This window comes from Equus przewalskii, chromosome 7 (genome assembly GCF_037783145.1).
Source record: "Equus przewalskii isolate Varuska chromosome 7, EquPr2, whole genome shotgun sequence".
Classification (NCBI taxonomy): Eukaryota; Metazoa; Chordata; class Mammalia; order Perissodactyla; family Equidae; genus Equus; species Equus przewalskii.
The window spans coordinates 11,832,609-11,851,368 of record NC_091837.1 but is presented as its reverse complement, the minus strand read 5'-3'; the positions used below and the strand labels follow the sequence as shown (position 1 = coordinate 11,851,368).

General features: G+C 55.2%; 1 protein-coding gene across 8 annotated transcripts in view; it reads left to right on the top strand.

Annotated features, from left to right (window-relative positions):
• KIAA1671 (KIAA1671 ortholog) overlaps positions 1–18,760 on the top strand; it is a 179,711-nt gene that overhangs the window by 147,079 nt on the left and 13,872 nt on the right. For all 8 annotated transcript variants that reach the window (XM_070626975.1, XM_070626972.1, XM_070626974.1 and 5 more), the window contains 2 exons: positions 14,340–14,458; positions 16,870–17,125. In XM_070626975.1, coding sequence (XP_070483076.1) covers positions 14,340–14,458; positions 16,870–17,125 — 375 coding nt within the window. The remainder of the gene's footprint in view (positions 1–14,339; positions 14,459–16,869; positions 17,126–18,760) is intronic.

The following is an 18,760-nucleotide window of genomic DNA, read 5'->3' as shown; positions in this document are numbered from 1 at the left end:
GTCCCTCTGGGGTCAGCTAGACACTTGCACACGCGTGCACACCAACACATGCACACACGCACAGACACAGGCAAACGGCTTAATTTCTCTGAGTCTCGGTTTTCTCCTGGATAAAAGGGACACCAGGTTTGCAATCCCTCATCCAGATTCTAAAAAGCTCTCATTTGAGGCGAACCCCCCATGCCAGTGTACCCACGTGGGGTTATTAACAGTGTCTGTTTATCCCTATGGCTGACTGTTCACACGTGTTGCCATGTTTGCCTGTGGAGTGTTGCCAACACTGGTGTTTATCAACGTTTTTCTTCCTTCTTGACCCCCAAAGGGCCTTTTTAAACAATTTTTCTTAATTCCCTTCCCATGAAAATTTAAAATCATGGCTATCTTGTGTATCTGTATATTTACCGTATGTGTATCTGTGTTTTATACATTAAAAAACAAGATTTTTTTCACCCCCACCCCCAAGAACCAATCGTTACTCCCTTGGGGACAGTCCCCCTCCTATAAAGGACGCATGACCTAGACCAGTAGTACTCAGCCAGTGCTCACTTTGCCCCCCAGAGGCACGCCTGGGCCCCGGGCAGCGTCTTTAAACAGCTGCAGGCCGGGCTGGGCACCAGAAGGAGGCAGGGCCCTCGGTTCTGTCCCTGACCGCGGAATGTCAGCTCCACTGGTTTTGCTCCTTCGCTGGGCTGGGTGCTCATTGACAGAGGAACCACCGTGCCACCCAAGGAGGGCGGCCCCCCTCCAGGGGAGAGGGGCTCCATCCACGTTCGATGCCCTGGGCTCGCCCCGCCTCTGCACACCAGCCCCTTATCTGCAGGCTGGGTCCTCTGCCTCCCCTGCAGGGGGGGTGAGAGGGGAGGGCACTGTCCATCGACAACATGGCGGGCTCTTGATAAAGATGCCGGTTCGCTCCCTCCTTTCCCCAGGCTGTCCCCTCACCTGCACTGCCTTCTCTGGTCTCCCCACCTGTCCCACTCTGGACCCTCAGGACCCCACCCCACCCCACCCTCTCATCCGAGGCCCTGGAGCCCCTCGGATACCTGGGTTAGGAAACTTGTCATTCAGTGGGCCCAGGATGACCGGGGGGTGATGAAGGCAGAGTTTTCTGCCCCTTGCTCTTCGTAAACTCATCTGTGGTGGCTCTGACGTCCTCCCACATCCACGCTTAGAATTCTCCTGCACTGTTTTCGGGGGCAGCGCAGTGTCCCCTGTCAGGGGCGAGCCGTGGTTTACATCTCAGGTGCCCCTGTGGAGAGGCAACTGGGTTGTGTTTCCTGTTACCAAGAACAGTGTTACTGTGAACATCCCTGGGTGTGTCAGCTTGTGTATGTATGTAGTTGTGTGTTTGTGTGTAGTTGTATGTGGTTTTTGTGTAGGTGTGCGAATTGTCCATGTTTTGTGTATGTGTATGTTTGTGTGTGTGTATATTTGTGTGTATCTTGTAATTTGCATGTGTGTATACGTGTGTTTTGTGTATGTGTTGTGTGTGTTTGTATATGTGTTTCTGCGTTTGTGTTTCTCTGTTTGAGCGCCTGTCTCTGCTGGATGAATCACCAGAAGCAGGGATGGTGGAGCGGTGCTGTGACATTGGAATGTGCTCCCTGTCACACAGCATGGCCAAGATGGCAGCTGTGTCCTGCCAACGGGAGATCCCGGAGGATTCGGGGTCCCAGGCCGTGGAGGGACACCCCCAGCGCCCTGCCTTCCCATCGGGTTCACATTACGTGTCCAGGCTGCAATTGTGTCACCTGACAGGCTGAGCCCTTGCCTGAAATAAACATGCGAGAGATGATTCGACGCGTGATGTTTCGAAAATAAGTCCGATTTGGCTTAGACTGTTTTAAGAACCCCTCCGGGAGCTGCCAAGTCAGGACGGGTGGGGGCAGACTCTGTAAAGAGGAGATGCTGGAAAACATGAAAGAATGATATATTTATATAGAACTGGACATTTTTAACATTTTTTTTTTAAATTACTAACTGCAAATGTTACAAAATACAAAAAGAGGTAGAATTAAAAAATGGCTCCCTCTCCCCTCCCCCATCACTCCGTTCCCTCCCAGAGACGAGTGTTACTACCGCTTTCCTGTCCTCCGATATTCTGTGTATCTTCAGATATTTACGGCCGTGTTTTCTCCTCCTAGATGGATGGAGCTCACTCTACGTGTGGTTTCGCTCCTCACCTTAGTCACTTGGCAGTGCCTCCTGGAGGTCATTCCACAGCAGGATGTAGACATCTTCCTCATTCCTTTTAACAGTTAAATAGTATTCCTCATTTTGATCGTTCTATAATTTAGGTGAAATACATTTTTCAAAGCCCCAAATCCTCTTTTCCCTTTGGCTCGTCTTAACCTTAGGACCTTTTATTTATTTATTTATTTTTAAATGGACTCCCTTAGGAGCTTTTTTTTTTTTTTTTAAAGATTGGCACCTGGGCTAACAACTGTTGCCAATCTTTTTTTTTTTTTTTCCTGTTTTATCTCCCCAAACCCCCCCGTACACAGTTGTATATCTTAGTTGCATGTCCTTCTAGTTGTGGGATGTGGGACGCCCCCGCCTCAACGTGGCCTGACGAGCAGTGCCATGTCCGCGCCCAGGATTCGAACCCTGGGCCGCCGCAGTGGAGCGCGTGAACTTAACCACTCGGCCACGGAGCCGGCCCCTGTAAGACCTTTTATTAAGAGAACGTTAGGCTTATCAGGGAAACCGAATTTGTCTGTTTTCATGCAGAGAGCATCTTAGTACTTCCAGAATGTTCTCTGCCCTTCCCCTCCCCCTGCACCAAAGTTCTGGATCATGTTGGGGATTCTCCTCCTTCCTGGGATTAATCTCTTCTATTTTGCACCCTAAAAAACATTGCACTGGCCACTCGGCTTTCACTGTTTGTCTCCACACTGAATGTGATATTTTAGAAGAAAAGTTTGCTTTAAAAAGTAACAAAAATGAAATTTTGAGGGCATATATAAAAACAGTCCTGCGATAGATCAAAAGAACTGGCATAAACAGAGTATCATTCAGGGACGTCAGGGGAACATTTTTGGGTTCTTTCACTCATTCGTTCATCCGTCTGTACGTTATCAGTTTCTCCTTGAGCACCGTGTCTGCACGGACCCAGTGCCTGCCCTCAAGGAGCTCCCAGGTGGGAGCAGACAGTCAGACAAACAGGATGCACAGCCCCCAACAGTAAGTTCTATGATGGGCTGAGCACAGGGGGCTCTCTGGGGTCCCAAGGAGAGACTAACCCAGGATGGATGGAGGCAGTCAGGAGGGGCTTCCTGGAGGAGGCGATGCCTGAGTTGTGTTTTCACAACACATTCTAAGCAGGCCTGGGGCTGGCCCTGGTTGGTGGCTGACAGACTGTCCTGAGAAGTCCCTCAGAGGGGCATTTCCTGGGCAGAGTGACAGCAGGAATTGTTAGAGTGGGGGTAACAGGCTGTCCACTTGGAGCCCGAGCAGCTGGCTTTGAATCGGGCTTCTCCACTCCCTCATGAGGCCCTGGGCACGTCCTTTTACCTCCCTGTGCCTTAGTCTTCTTCTCCGGAATGTGGGGCAGCAACAGTGCCTGCCTCTCAGGGTTGCTGGGAGGACCAGATGGGGCTGCTTGGCCCACTGTAAGGGTCCTAGAGTTGCTGTCGTCATTGTTACCATTCATCCGTGAAATGGGGATATTAGGAATATTTACTATGGGAATTAAACTAGATGGTCCACGTAAGGAATTTGACGTGGTCCACGCACATAGCTGGTGTTCCCTGAGTGTTCATGGTTATTGCTATTCTTGTTGCCTCCTCAGCCACCTCTGACCCCCAGAGCATGGGCCCCAGGGTGCCTGCTGGGCTTCTTGCATCTGGGGGAACCCCACCTCTGAGGCTGATGGGAGCCTGGCGCCCCCGCCCAGCTGTTATTTCTATTTATAGCCTCAGAGGCTGTCGGAAGAGCCAGGAGGCCCTGGCCCTGGAGTCTGGTCGGGCACTCCCAGCTGAGACCAAACACGTCTCCCGAGGACCAGCTGCCAACGTGTGTCCCTGTCACTTTGGATTTCGCACTTGCCCCGCTGAGACAGTGTGTCTGCCAGAGCCGTCATTTTGCAGCCTGTGCCCCTGGTGGATGGTGCGGTCCTGGAGGGCAACAGGTCTCCCGGGCCGAGCTGGGGTCCAGTTCGTGTCGTGATGGAGGCGGGTCGCTGACCAGTGTCCAGGTCAAGGGAGGTGCTCAGGGATCCTGGAGGGGCAACCCTGTGCTCTCAGCTGCGTGGTGAGACTATTCGGCCTCCTTAGGGCCCAAGAGGACATTGTTCGAGTGTTTGTTAAAACGATGTGTTTTGGGAGCTAAACAGTGGATGTCATCCTCATCATCAGATCGACTGGCATCTATTCAGCAATTACCGTGTGTCGGACATGTGCAAGCTCTCACCACGTTTTACAGAATCCTCCCAACACCCCTAAGCATCCTCTCCACCCGCATTTCACAGATGGGAAAATCGAGGTTTCGAGAGGTTTGGGCACAGCCCGCAAAAGGCAGAGCCGGATTTGCCCCGTCCGTCCACTCTTAGAACCTGTCCCACCTCCGACTTGTCAGGGCCTCTGGGTAGGTTAATTTCGCACCTGCAACCTACAAGTTTGTGGCTCAGATTTCTAGTCACCGGGGACCGTTACTTACCTGTGGGGTGTTGATAAAAACTGATTTTATTCAAGCCTCTGAGTGGAGGGCATCGTTTCATCTTTAGTTAGGTGGGCAGCCCCGTCGGGGGTCTGAACCATCTGAGTGGGCACTCGTTCAAAGGGGAAGGAGCCAAACCCTCTTCGCTGGGAACCGCAGATGGCTCAGCAGGCGGGCGTGGCAAGCGCCGGGCGTCAGCCAGCGCCAGCGGTCGAGGTTAGCTGTCAAGCTGCAAAGGGCCACCGAGACCTTCCCTCCCTGGCCACTGACTCACCGAGAGAGGAAACTGAGGCTCAGAAAGGGGAGGGTCATCCAGAGAGGGGAGCGAGGCTGGGACTGGGGAGGGGATGGAGTCCAGGAACAGGTGTGTTCCTGTGGGCGGAGCCACAGACCCGCAGCCCAGGTGGCCCGTGCAGCCCCCTCGTTCGGCGGCCCGGGGACACATCCTCCTCCACCTCCTCATCACTCTCGCCCCGTGCGTCTCTCCCTGTGCCCGTCTCTGTGCTTCTCAGTCATGGTCGTGTTCTCTGTTTCTGTCTTTGTTCTGGCTGCTTCCCTCTCTGCCTCCGTTTGTCTGTCTCTCTGTCCGTCCTTCACCACCCTCCCTCCTCCACCCCAAGCTTGCCACCAACCTCAGAGATGAGCTCAAGACCTTCCTGCTCCACTGAGTGATGCCCGTGGCACGTCTTGAGTAGACGCCAGCTAGGCGGCCAGCACACGCCCTGAGCTGTGCCCGTAGCCAAGCCACCGCAGTGCGGCCACACACGGCCACACCTGGCCATACCTGACTACACCTGGCCACACCTGGCCACACCTGCGCTGTAGTTCTTAGAGCCCGTTGAGAGGGGTCAGCAACTGGCATCCCAGCAACTGTCCCCGGGAGGCACCACCCTCCACCGTTGGGCAAGTGCAGGGCAAGGCTGGCTGGTGCTGGAGGCCAAGGTAGCATCGTGGGCTGCCCAGAAGCCCATCCACTGCCCTCCTCCTCCTGGCTGAGGCCCAAACCCACAGGGAGGGGATGCTGTGCGAGCTTTTGGGTCTGCCAGCCCCTCGCCCATCCATTTCCTTCTGGCCTGACTGCCTGGCTCGCCTCTCCTCTTTTCTGCTTTTCCTTTCCTCCTTCCTTCCTTCTTTCTTCTTCCTTTCCTCCCTTCCTTCCTATTTATTGAGCACTTAATAAGTGCCAGATCCTGTGACTAAGCACCGAGAATCCTAAGGTGACAAAACCCAGCTCTGCCCTCTTGAGATCCTGTGCATCGGGAGGGACAGGCCCCCAGCGGGTCAGACGAGCATCTTAGAACCACCAGCTGAGGACCTGGACCCGGCTCGGGGTGGGGAGCCCCTCCCAGGGGCTGACTCCCTGTGCCGTCTGGAGGATGTGGCCCCCGGCCAGGTGGAGGGGCATCCTGGGCAGAGGAACACCCGGGCACGGGCCCTGGCGTGAAGGGGCCCCGTGTGTGTGGGCGTCCGTGTGGCGAGGTAGAGAGTGAGGGAGCGACGGTGAGGGGAGGAGGTGAGGAGCAGGCGCTGGACCACGGGGCCCTGCACGGGGCTGCAGGAGCACAGACAGTGCTCTTAAGATGAGAGCCTGGGTCCGGGGGTACAGGGTGGGTCAGGTCTCCTCTCTCGGCCTCAGTCTCTTCCCCTGTAAAATGGGCCCGTGACGGTTCCTACTGCACAGTGTCGTTGGGGGCATTACGTGGCAAAGTGAATGACGCCTCGTCGGTGCTCCATAGTGTCAGCCCTCGATATTGTCACTGTTATTGCCCAGCCGTCGTGCACTTCTGACCCGGACACAGGACAGGAAGATGCCACAGGCCCTCAGGGGCACCGAGACAGAGCAGGTGTCGCCCACGCCGTCCTGGGCCCGTGACCTCAGTGTAGTGACCTGGGAGTGTAGAGTTGCAGAGGGGCTGGGATGCCCGTCTCGAGTTGCTCGGAATCGCTCTGTCAGCTGTGGCCGCCTGGCGCTGCCCTGACTCAGGGCTCTCGCTTAGGCGGAGATGTCAAACCCCCCAAAATAATGCCGGCATCATGTTTCCTCTTTTCCCCGCCCCCTCGCCAGCTATGTTCCCTTTTCTGGTTGAGGTCACAGCTACCCAACTGCAAAAAAGTTATTTTCAGAAACATATTCCTCCAACAAATATTTATTCGGCACCTACTATGGGCCAGGTGTTGTCCTGAGTGCTGGGGCACAGCAGGGGGCCGACATAGATCAGAGGTCAGCAAACGACTGCCTGTGGGCCACGTCGCCGGCCACTTGTTTGTGAATAAAGTTTTATTGGAACACAGCCACGCACACTCACATCCTGTCTGTGCTGCCTTCACGGTGACAAGGACAGAGTGGAGCAGCTGGGACAGACACCGTACGGCCCACAAAGCCCAACATATTTACTCTCTGGCTCTTTTTTTCTTTTTTTTGGAGGAAGATTAGCCTTGAGCTAACATCTGCTGCCGATCCTTCTCTTTTTGCTGAGGAAGACTGGCTCTGAGCTAACATCCATGCCCATCTTCCTCTACTTTATATGTGGGACGCCTACCACAGCGTGGCTTTTGCCAAGCGGTGCCATGTCCGCACCCGGGATCCAAACTGGCGAACCCCAGGCCACTGAAGCGGAACGTGCGCACTTAACTGCTGCACCACCGGGCCGGCCCTGAAGAGCCTCCTTCTGATTTGTTCCTAATTCACGATGTGTACGACATGGTAGGATTGGAGGGAGGCAAATCATACTTCTAATTGTATCATCTGATACATTAGGATATGAAATTACAAGTGTGGACGCTGAGTTAAATCATCAACAATAAAAAGAGCCTGTTGTCGCACCACAGACAGCGCCACTGTTAACTGTGTGCTGTGGAACCTTCCAGAAGTTTTCCTTGCTTATGCTCACATACATTTATCTATTTATTTTTATAAAACTGGTATCCTAACACACATGCTGTTTTGTTACTTTTCTTTTTTTTTGACATTTGCTGGTAAAGACATCTTTCTGTGGCAGTAAGTGTTCTTGGCGAACGTCGTTTTCCTTGGCTGCATTTGCTCCGTTGTGTGGATGCCCCGTATCGTATGTCACCGGTCCCCGTCTCATTGGACATTTAGGTCATTTCTGATATCCTGCGATGCTGCTTCTAATATTTTGTGATGTTCGCAGGGAGCGCTCATGTTCATGGAGCTTGGCGAGCGTGTCTCCTGATTTTCTTGAGAGAAATTTCTGGAACTAAATCACCGAGTTGAGGGCGTGCGCGTTTTCCGTTTCAGGACGCGTCACGGCTTGTTGACACACAGCCCTCGAAGGCGCCCGTCAGCCTGGTCTCCCCAGCCTGGGTGTCACAGGGCTGTCCACTGTGGGGACAGCCGGGCCGAGGCCGTCATGCCGCCTGCAGACGGGGGCCCGGGGTCGTCCCCCATCCCTGGGTTGGGGCGTGGTGAGCGGCTCCGAGCCAGTGGCTTTTAAACCTGCTGAGTTCTTGAGGCTCTTTAGAGCGTTTTAATGCGCATGTCCTCTCAGAGCGTCTGGAGGCATCCTGGACGAGGTGTTGGGGGCTGGAAGGAGGGCCGAGACGGGAGCCAGGAGCCGGGGTTCCGTCTCTCCAGCACTGCCTCTTACTCATCATGAAAGCGTGAAAGCTAAGAGCCGCTCGGCAGCTCCTGCCTCTGTGCCTCAGTTTCTCATCTGAAAAGGGCCAGCTGAGTGGACCCCAGGGTCCTCGTCGATCTAAATGATAAGATTTGATTGTCCTCATCTGACACGTGACAACGACATATGGATTGGGGTGGTCGACACCCATCAGGGGTGCGTGTCCAAGAGGCCAGCACGTGGCCCGAGTGGACGGCTGACCTGGCCGTGCGTGTTCGTTGGGCGGCCCTTCCTCGGGGGTCTTCCCACCGACTCGCAGATCCCGACTCGCCGGCGGACAGCGAGGGCTTGGGTGGCGGCCCGTAGGCGAAACCGAGCTGGAAGAGCGTCCCGCCTTAAACCTAATGAAAGATCTGACTCTCAGGAAGTTTTTAGAAGAGTTTCGGGCTCTTTCTGGGGTTGTTCTTAAGGCCTCGTAGCCCTGAGAGCGAAGCAAGCTGAAGCCCTGCAGGTTGGAAGTGCTGCCAGGGCCATGGGACGTGAATAATTCGCAGCGCACACAAGGTTACCGGATACCAACTGGAGAAAGTGCTGGTAAACAGCTTGCTCTCTTCAGCCTCCTTTACAAGATGAATTCCCTCAGGTGTTCCTAACTCCTGAATTCCTGCACATTCGGGGTCTGTGTTAAAGCATAGTGACTGAGATGGAGTTCAGCCAAATACTTAACATCTGCTTTGTCTGGCCATAGAGGCAGAGAGAGGTTAAGTAACTTGCCCAAGGTCACACAGCTGCTCTCAATGGAGCCTAGATTCAAATCCAGGCATTCTGGCTCCAGAAACAGTACTCATCCAGGGGAGGCTGAAAAGAAACAGGCCAATTATAATTATTAGACTGTGGAAAGTTCTAGAGCAGTGCTCACTGCTAGAAACTTTCTGCAGCGATGGAAATGTTCTGTACCTGTGCCTTTCAGTGTGGTCTCCACATGTGCCCGTGGGACCCTTGAAACATGGCTGGTGCCACTGAGGAACTGGATTGTCTGTACTTTTCAATTTTAATGAATTTAAGTTAAATTTAAATAGCCACATCGAGCTAGCAGCTACCATATTGGACAGCAAGATACAGAGACTTGAGGTCCAGGGAACGGTGGGTGCTGGGGGCTCCTGAGCTGGTTGGCGGGGTGAGGGGGGGGGTAGGGGGAGTTCAGGGAAGGCTTCCTGGAGGAAGAGCCATCCAAGTTGAAATCTGAATATGGCCAGGAGGTGGTGGCTGGTCCAGCAGGTCTGGAGGGGAGGGAGAGTGGACTGAGGAATGTGGGGGACAAAGCTGGCTGGACCAGCCACTGGGACGGACTGGGGAGCAGGGAGGGGCTGGGACGATGGGGAAAGAGCCCCACTCATGAGGGCCCTGCAAGCCGTCCTTAGGGTGTTTGGTCTTAATCCTGAGGGCCACGGGGAGCTAATGAAGGATTCTGAGCAGGGGCCCTTCAGGCTTCGATTTCGGTTTGGCAACTAATGGGAAGAGAACCTATGGGAGGGGCCCCAGGTGAGGTCGGCAAGGAGACCCTGGAGCTGGCCGAGGCCGGATGGAATGTTCCGGAAGGAGACTTTGAAGGACTCAGGGATTGAGAGGATTGATGCGCCACAGGGCTGGGGGTAGCAGGGGGGCCAGGCGTGCTGCCCGCTGGAATCCTGAGTCCGGTGTGAGACGGTGGAGGGCGAGCACATGAATTCCTGCCCGTGGGGGTTCCAGAGCCCTGAACGCCCCCAGATGGCAGTGGATGGAAGCCGGCGTGTTTTTGCCGAACGCCATGTGCGCCCCCACGCAGAGCGTGCGCGGGAGCTCAGAGCCGTTCCCTGCCTCCAGCCCCCACTCCATCCTCAGCCTCCCCCGGAACCTGCCCTGCTGAGTGCCAGAGGCCCCTCAGATGCCTCCCGCCCTCGCTCAGCGCTCAGAGCTCCCTGTCGCTGGGGGTTTGGAGGACCCGAGAAGAACCACGCTTTGCCAGGGGTCTGTCCCCCTGCCTGACTCTGGGGAGGCCGTGACAGTGGTTCCCGGGACGGCAGCTCCCGTCTCCTGAGCTTGATACTCTCCAGAGGTTACCTGCTGAAGCTTCAGGACAACCTGTTTTTCCAAAGGGGAAACTGAGGCTTGGATGGGGAAGCTGCTTGGCCGGGCCACACAGGTGCAGTGGAGAGAGACAGCAAGCCCCCCAGGCTGTAGACCATCCCTGAGCGTCACCCCTCTGCCTTCCACTGAGCTTAGCGCACGCAGGGCCCAGGCCCCGCATCCAGCTTGCAGCCGTCTGCACACTGCTCGGGACGATGATGTCGAGTCCGCCAGAAGCAACCCCTCAGGCCCCAACCTCTGGCCTCTGAATCTGACCACGTAGGGGGTCAAGTTAGGCTGATTCTATGACATCTTTGAAAACAGTAAGCAGCTGGGCACATGCTCAGATGATCACTTCCATTCCTGGGCCCCAGGGAGATTTCTTTTTTGAGGAAGATTAGCCCTGAGCTAACTGCTTCCAATCCTCCTCTTTTTGCTGAGGAAGACTGGCCCTGAGCTAACATCCATGCCCGTCTTCCTCTGCTTTATATGTGGGATGCCTACCACAGCATGGCTTGCCAAGTGGTGCCATGTCCGTACCTGGGATCCGAACCGGTCAACCCTGGGCCACCGAAGCCGAATGTGCAGACTTAACCGCTGGGCCACCTGGCCGCCCCCCCAGGGAGATTTCTGTTAAGGGTGCAGGGCAACTGAGAATGTCAGGTGTCCTTTTAAGGCAGACGCATCCAGGTTTCCCCTGGTGGAACTGACTGCATCCTGAGGTGCGCTAATGGCCGCCCGTGGCCTTGGAGATCGGGCCGACTGTCCCCAGGCTGGCTTGCTCATCATGACCGAGAGCCTCACAAATATGCGACCCCTCCACCCGGTGGTTCTATCCTAGGGATCTCTCCTGGGGGAGTGGTCACAGAGATGGGTCCCTTTAGCCTCAAGGATGTTCGTCATATTGCTGATTGTGACAGTGAAAAGTAATCAGCAACCTAAATGCCCAGCACTTGGAGATTGTCAAATGAACGATGCTGCGTCCATCCCTGGGCCGTTCTTCAGCGGTTAAAGATGGTGCTTTAGGTGAACTGACCCGGGGGAAATTCTGGACAGGACTGTGCCACAATATTGTCACCGAGTGACGGGTTATTTAAAAATGTCATTCCTCGTGCTTTTCTATCGTTTCTAAATGTTTTACAATGAGCATGTGTTATTTTGGTGGAAACAAGAAAAGGTTCCACAGGCCGTGGATTTAGGGTTGTCTGGCTGTTACGAGGGTCGCGAGTGTGGCTGTTCACCAGACGGGACTGAGGGGTTTCTTCTGAATTCCCGTCCTTGCATATGCTTCGCCTGCAGCATCCCCTTGAACATCCTGGGTTTATCCAAGTGCCCCCAAAAGATGAGAGAGAGAGACCGGGGCAGGAGGGGGCACGTATCGGGCATTTCCTGAGTGCCAGGCCCTGTACTAGGAGCTGTCACTTGGGTCCTCTCATTGGCCTCTGTGCCCTTGGGGTGACTACCGTTTCCTCGAGAGTCCTTGTCACTTCTCTGTGCCCCAGAGAGGGAGGCAAAAGCCCTGACGTCACACAGCAAAGCTTTTCCCCATGCACTTGCTCGTTCTGCTGGACCATATGTGCTCTCTCCACTGAGGATGGTTCCATAGAAGCTGTGAAGAGGCATGCTGCCACCGCTGGAGGAAGGGAGACTGCTGAGGGTCAGCCCACTTCCACTAAGCACCTACTGGGTACCAGGCAGGCCCTGTGTGGGGAACAAAGACGACGGAGCGTCCGACCTTGAAGGGTGCATCAGCTGAGTTACAGAGTCTCAGGGACTGGGTCTGTGTTGTGACCCCACCCCCAGTTCCCCGTTGCCTGGCACATAGTAGGTCCTCAGTAAATATCTGTTGAGTAAATAACTTGTTTGGCAGACTTTTCCTGGTACAATCATGAGTCCAGAGTAGGCAGGAATAGTTCAGAAGGAGAGATCACTGTGATTGCAATGGCTTGGCTGGAAAGGATGGATAGGAAGAGGGCACAGCCCAAGCAAAGCCACAGAGGTCAGGATGCGAGGACTCTGCGGGATGCAGTGAGTAAGTCAGGCAGAGTGGGGATGGAGGGCTGTTTGGGGCAGGAGTGGCAGATAGGACTGGCCGGGAAGTTTGGGGCTCCATTACGAGAGATGTTGGATTTCAGCAGGAGGACAATAGGGAGCCATGGAAGGATTGTGAGCAGATGAATGCTTCTGAAGCACATTCAGCAGAAGATGCCTCCTGACCTCAAATAGAACAAAAGAAGGGAAGGTGCTCCCTGTTGACCTTTCTGGAATTGGGGCAAGGCTGCTCTCACCTCCTCGCCCCCTCTCCTTCTGTATTCCTCATCCACTTGCCCCGAGTCTTCAAAAGATGGTGACTGGGAACCTCCCTCACAGGCCGTCAGAAGCCAGCAGCCACCCACGCGAGTGGGGTTTTGGTTTTGCCTTGAATGCTCTGGCTTCTCCTGAGCGGACACGTTAGGGAAGCCGGCAGCCTGGTCACTTAGTGGGGGATCTGTGGGCTGCCCCCCACGTGCCAGGCCCTGGGCTCGGCCCTGCAGCCAGTTGGGTGGTACCCAGGGCCCAGGCCGAGGACAGAGGCCAGTAGCCAAGCAGGCAGTGACAGAACCGAGGGGTCCAGGCCGCGGGGCTCGAGCTCCAGGTTTTGACACCGAGCAGGGGCCGCATCTGCTCCCCGCAAGATCAAAGGCCAGGCAGGCGGTGGGAGAAAAAGAACTTTAATAAGCGATAAACTAGCAGATGGGAAGATGGTGACTATCTTCCTAAAACCCCATCTTAGAGGGAACCCACTTGGAAATGACTTCTGCAGGGCAAGTGGGGCTGGGGAGGGGGCTTCGGGGTGTCAGGGGATGGACGACCACGGAACGTCGGGCGCCTCTCCCCACGGATCTGCTGAAGGCGACATTTCTAAGGAATCTAAGAAAGCCTCAGTTCCTTCCTTATCTGGGATGGAAGGGAGGTTTGGGCAGAGGACATAAATTTTCTGCTAACAAGTTACTCTTTCTATTGTTACAGATTAGCTTGCCTTCACACAGTTCTAAGTGTTTTTCCAAAGCACACGGTGGGAATGAGACCGGGAGGGGAGCCCGTGGCCTTGGGGCTGAAGTTCTGAGCGTCCTCTGCGTGGGGGTGACTCTTTCATATTCTTCATGGGCCACATGTGCAAATCTGGGGGCGTTCGACGTATTGCATGTGGTGGGTCTTTAGTCTGGCAGGGGGCTGTCAGCAAGCCGCTCTCTTATCCGCCGGCCTCCCGCTGTTCTGCAAGACGAGCCCAGAAACTTCGGTTACTTTGTTTCCCACATTAACCTTGTGGGTGCAGACGCGGTTTCATCCTCATCCAGGGAAACTGTAACTCCTTCGTCCTCGCTTTCAGTTTGAGTTCCCCTTCTCAGTTACCGGTTATTTTATTTGGGGCGTGTCGCTTCACCTCTCTAAGCCTCAGTGTTCCCATCTGTAAAACGGGATTGTAGTAAGCGCCACCTCACGGGATCGCCATGGGACTCAGTTCAGCCAGGTGATGCGTCAACAGCTTGGTCGAGGCCGGGCACGAGTTAAATGCTCCACGGGTGCTGTGCTGGGTGATGCTGACGGGGAAGCACTGTGGTGGTGGGACTCAGGCAGTGGGGGCACCCGAGACCGGACTGAGTCCTGGGGGCATTGAAGATGGAGAGAAGTTCAGCCTGGCCGCAGGGTGAGGCTGAGAGAGGGGCACTGAGGAGGGGCAGGGTGGCACCCACCGGGACTCTGTGTGCCAGAGAGGGTGGCCTTCATCCCAGCTTGCCCGGCTTTAGCCCTGACAGTCCTGCGTCCTGTGATGTCCTGGGCAGACCCGAATGGTTGGTCACCCTGATGCCCAGCCAAGACGTTGGGACCCACCTTGGAGAGCAGTGGGGAGCTGGGGCGGGTCTGACCTGGGAGTGATGTCATACCATTCGTGTCGGCCGGCCCGGGGTTCTGAGCATTTTCCCTGATAGAAACCTCTCGTCTGCCTTGTCCTTGCAGGACCAGCTGAAGCAGTGTTTCTCCAGGAGGCCCCCCGAGGCCAGGGACACCGACACCCTCGTGCAGGAAGCCGACAGCCAGTATGGGACATGGACGGACCCACGTCAGAGCGGGGAGAGGTAGGCTGTGCGGGGCTCCTAGCTGGGGCAGGGGGGCCCTGGGTGGGAGTCAGTGTGGCCCCCCTGCCTCCTGATTTCCAGATTATTAGGACCAGTTTTGTCTGTCATGGTAGAGTAAACCATTCTTGTTACAAAAAAACAATTTTAGAACGTATAAAGAAAATAATATATGAAATGTCCAGAGTAGGCAAATCCGTAGATACAGAAAGCAGATTAGTGGTTGCGGGGCTGGGGGGCGGGGGGCACGGGGAGTGACCACTTTTGGGGTGAGGGATGTTCTGGAACTGCACGGAGCCGGCAGTTGCACAGCGTTGCGAACATGCTACATCTCACTCGTGGTGAATCTTACGTGTGTTTTACCACAATAACAAAAAAGTCACAGAGAAAATGAGAACCACCTGTGCCCCCAGCACAGCGTGGGAACCATCGTCACTGCTTGTGCTGTGTGTCTTTCTCGCCTTGTTTCAATACATCTGTGTGCGTGTGTTTACAAATACAGGAGCGTATTAATCATACTGCCTCCTGAGCTCTGTGTGCATTCGTCATCAGCTGTATTTTCCAGATTTTACATCCCTCCTCCATGTAGGAGGGGAGCGATGCTTATAAAAACAGCCGAGGGTTGCTGAGCGTACGCGCCAAGCGCTGTTGTAAGCTCTGAAATGTGTTAACATGTAAATCTGTTACCCCATCTCCCAGAGGCGGAGACTGAGGCACCCCACCTCATGGGGTTGTTGGGAGGGCAACCGTGCAGCAATTAGCATATTCCCCGGCACACAGTAGGAGCTTTATTCATTGCACCTGTTACTTGTTTTAAAAATGCAAGTTATCTTCTCCCCCTTGTGGGGGGATCATGCACAGCAGTGGCTTGGTGGATGCCCAGGGTGGGCCCTGTCGCATTCCCAGCTCGAGCCTTCCCGTGCCGAGGGCTGCAGGATCGAGTGCTGGGGGAAGTCGGGGAGACCTACATTGACTCCCGGCACGGCCACTTACCAGCTGTCACTATGTCACTCAGTTTTCTCATCTGTGGGTTTTATGCCCGGGGATGTGGTGTGTCTACCCAGGAAAGCTTTTCCCCGCAACGTGCCAAATGGGTTTGGTTAGTAGGCTTCCTTAAAATTCCCCAGACACCCCCGCCAGAGCCTGGGTCTCGCCCTGCCCACTCGCTGTGTGACCCTGCAGGGCCGTCCTCTCTGGGCCTCCACCCCCAGCTCCTGCAGGGAGTCCTGGGGTCTCCCGTGGGTGGGCGCCCCCTCCTGTCTCCCCGAGGCCCTGCAGCCCCGCTCCGGGGCCGTACAAGGAGCCACGTGCTCCCAGCCCTGGACGACGGCGCCATCTGCTGCCTCCTCGGTGGTAGTTCCCTCATTTTTTGTGGATTTGACTGAATCCCACCCCACACCCCAACATCCCACCTCTTCCAAGTAAGAAAATCACCCCAGAGCTGACAACAGTGTGGCTGTGCTCCTGCAGCGCGACACCGGGCCACATGGGCTGGAGTTTCTGCTCAAGGGGGCCGCTCGGGGGTCCTCAGGGCAGACCCTCCCGTCAGGGGCTGGTGTCTGGTGTGCCCCCCGCCCCCCTCAGGGTAAGACTTCCCGTGCTCTTGACTTGGGTATCTTTTTTTATGGGAGGGAGCCTTTTTCACTGGATGGCTTGACTTATCTATAGATTTTCTATCTCGTGTGGTTCCCATGATTCTAGCAGTACTTGAACGCATTGTCATGGGAAGAAATTCCAGAAGCAGGAGACGCTCCAGGACTTGAATTCTGGAGGCAGTCCTGTCCCTTTGGGCTCCTTCCCAGCTCTATGCCTCGCTTTCCTCATCTTTACTGAGGCGGATATTGAATTTCATGAGATCGATCCTCTGTCGTAGGATTGTGGAACTTATGGGATTATGGGGTAATCCTCCTAGGATTGTGGAGAGCGTTAATTGACAGTGTTGAGCATATAGTGAGCGCTCAGTAAATCTTTATCAAATAAGTGAATGAATGAATGAAACAAAAAGAGTAAAAAGAAAGAGGTCAAATTAATCTTCACAATTTAAATAGCAATATTTTATTGAGCACATGGATCCAATGTTTTTTTTCCACCCGAAGTGTTAGGAATCCTGTATGCGCCTTACGCTCCGCTCTCACCGGCCACATTGCAAGGGCCCAATAGTCACGTGTGAGCCACGGCTCCTGGACCTCGCGGGACTAGGGGGTCTTGAATGGGACAGGAGTGACTCCTCCCCTTGCGCACCTGTCCAGGTGTTGTGAGGGCGCCCTGAGCAGCACCTGGCTGTGCCCGAGGTCATCCCACGGGATGCTCTGTGTCTTGTTTCCCGCTGTGTAAAGCTCGCCCACGCCCTGTTCCTGGGTTCAGCTCTCTGAGACGACCCGCATGACCGAGTCTCCTCCGTTCCTTTCTCGTAGCTTGGCCCCCGAGTCCCCGTCCCCGGACAGCAGTGCCGCGTCGGGGCGGAAACAGCCCCCCAGCAGCCGCTTGTCCTCCCTGTCCTCGCAAACGGAGACCCCCTCCGCTGGGGACCAGCCTGAGGGCTCCAGAGACCAGCGGAGCACCAGTGCAGACCGCTCCAGCACTGACCTGGAATCCACCGACGGGACGGACGGGCTGCCCGCCCCGGACGCCTCCCCTGCCAAGAGAGTGGACGACTTCTCCTTTATCGATGTGAGTCGGGAACTCGAGCTCGTCTTGGAAACACTGATTTCTTCTTAAAGGGACACTCTAGCATCTCCCGGTGAATTGCCCCTTTCAGGGATAGAGTCTGTACCACGGAACCTTGGGGTGGGTGCAGAGGGCGTGGTTTCAGGTGGGACTAATGTCTGCATGTGGCTGGAACCTGCCATACACCCAGCTGTGTGTCTTGAGGCAAATGTCTTCACTTCTCTGAGCCTCAGCTTCCTCATCCACTCATAACCAGCACAGTGGACTTGACAGCCTTAAATACAATCACAAATTAAAACTGATCCGAGCCCTCAGCTGTTAGGTTGCCAGAAAGTCTGGGTCCTCATCCCTGGGGGAGGGGGTCTGCAATTCCAGATGTTCAGAGTCCGGAGTTGGCTCAGACCAGTTCTGCTGGGTGTTCTCACCAGGGTCTTGCTTAGTGGGACCATGTCCCTGGTGCCAGGGGACCCAAGTCTCTCTGTAAATGGGTAGTGGCGGTTTCAGGAAGGGGAGCCCCCTCAGGCATGGGCAGCCCTCGCGTGGGTCCCCAGGGGCTGCCCCAAGCAGAGCTTCCCTCCAGGATGCCAGCCGCTCGGGTCCAGCTGCCCTCCTGCTCCAGCCCCTGTCCTCTCATTGCCCCCGCTCCCAAGGAGCCCCTCCCCTCAGGGGTCCAATTTTCCTTGTCAGTCCTTGAAACGTGGGGTTCTCAGCATTTTCCTTCCCTGACAGTGGGGCGCCCCTCCCACCCTCCTGAGGATGCAGCATCTAAATGATGCAGAGTCTAACAGGGACCCACTCTCCTGGCGGTAAAACCTCATGCCCACACTCGTGGGGATGGCCACCCAGAATCTCCCAGAGTGGGAACACCACTGCTTCGGGAGGGGTCTTCCTTTAGGGTCTCAAAGTGGATTCCCCTTTCTAAGTATGGCCAGGGTCTCTCACTGGCCCCTCTGGATAACGGCAAAGTGGGGAAAGACACAAGTCCACTGGGGGACTGCATTATATAAACATGGACATGGCATGGACGGTAAGAATTTAGTTAGGTGATATATTCAGTTATTCATTCAACAAACATTTCTTGAGCTCCCCCATGTGCCAAGCATTGCTCTAGCTTATGTGCTTGTATGATGTCACCATGCCATAGCATCACTCTCTGGACTTACCTTCTAGAACACTAAGTAGTTGCTTCTCAGCGTCCATTGTAAATAACAGCAGCTGTGTCAACGGCCGCTGGTCACTGAGTGTTGGCCCCTGGCCCACGTGCATGTTCGTAATGCCAAGAGGTGAAAATTCCTGCTCCACTTGGCAGACTAGGGAACTAAAGTGGCAGAGAGATTCAAATGCTGGTGGCCCCAGGCACAGGCGTTGCTACTTAATGTGTCCTGAGGTCTACCCATGATGCCCACTGTGATGGGCATCCCCCGTGGGCTCTGTTTGGAGGCTGGAATGGGAGGCGAGGTACTGAGGTCTCCAGCTTGTGCACCAGCCTGAGGCTGCGAGGTGGCCCCGGGGAAGCGGCACCGACTCCCCCTCCAGCCAGCTCCTCAGTTGGTGTGATCCCCTCCTCCCTTCTCTGACTCTGAGAAACTGGCTCTGGTTAGTGACCGACCGGGGAAGTCTGCCCTTCTCTTGGGGGCA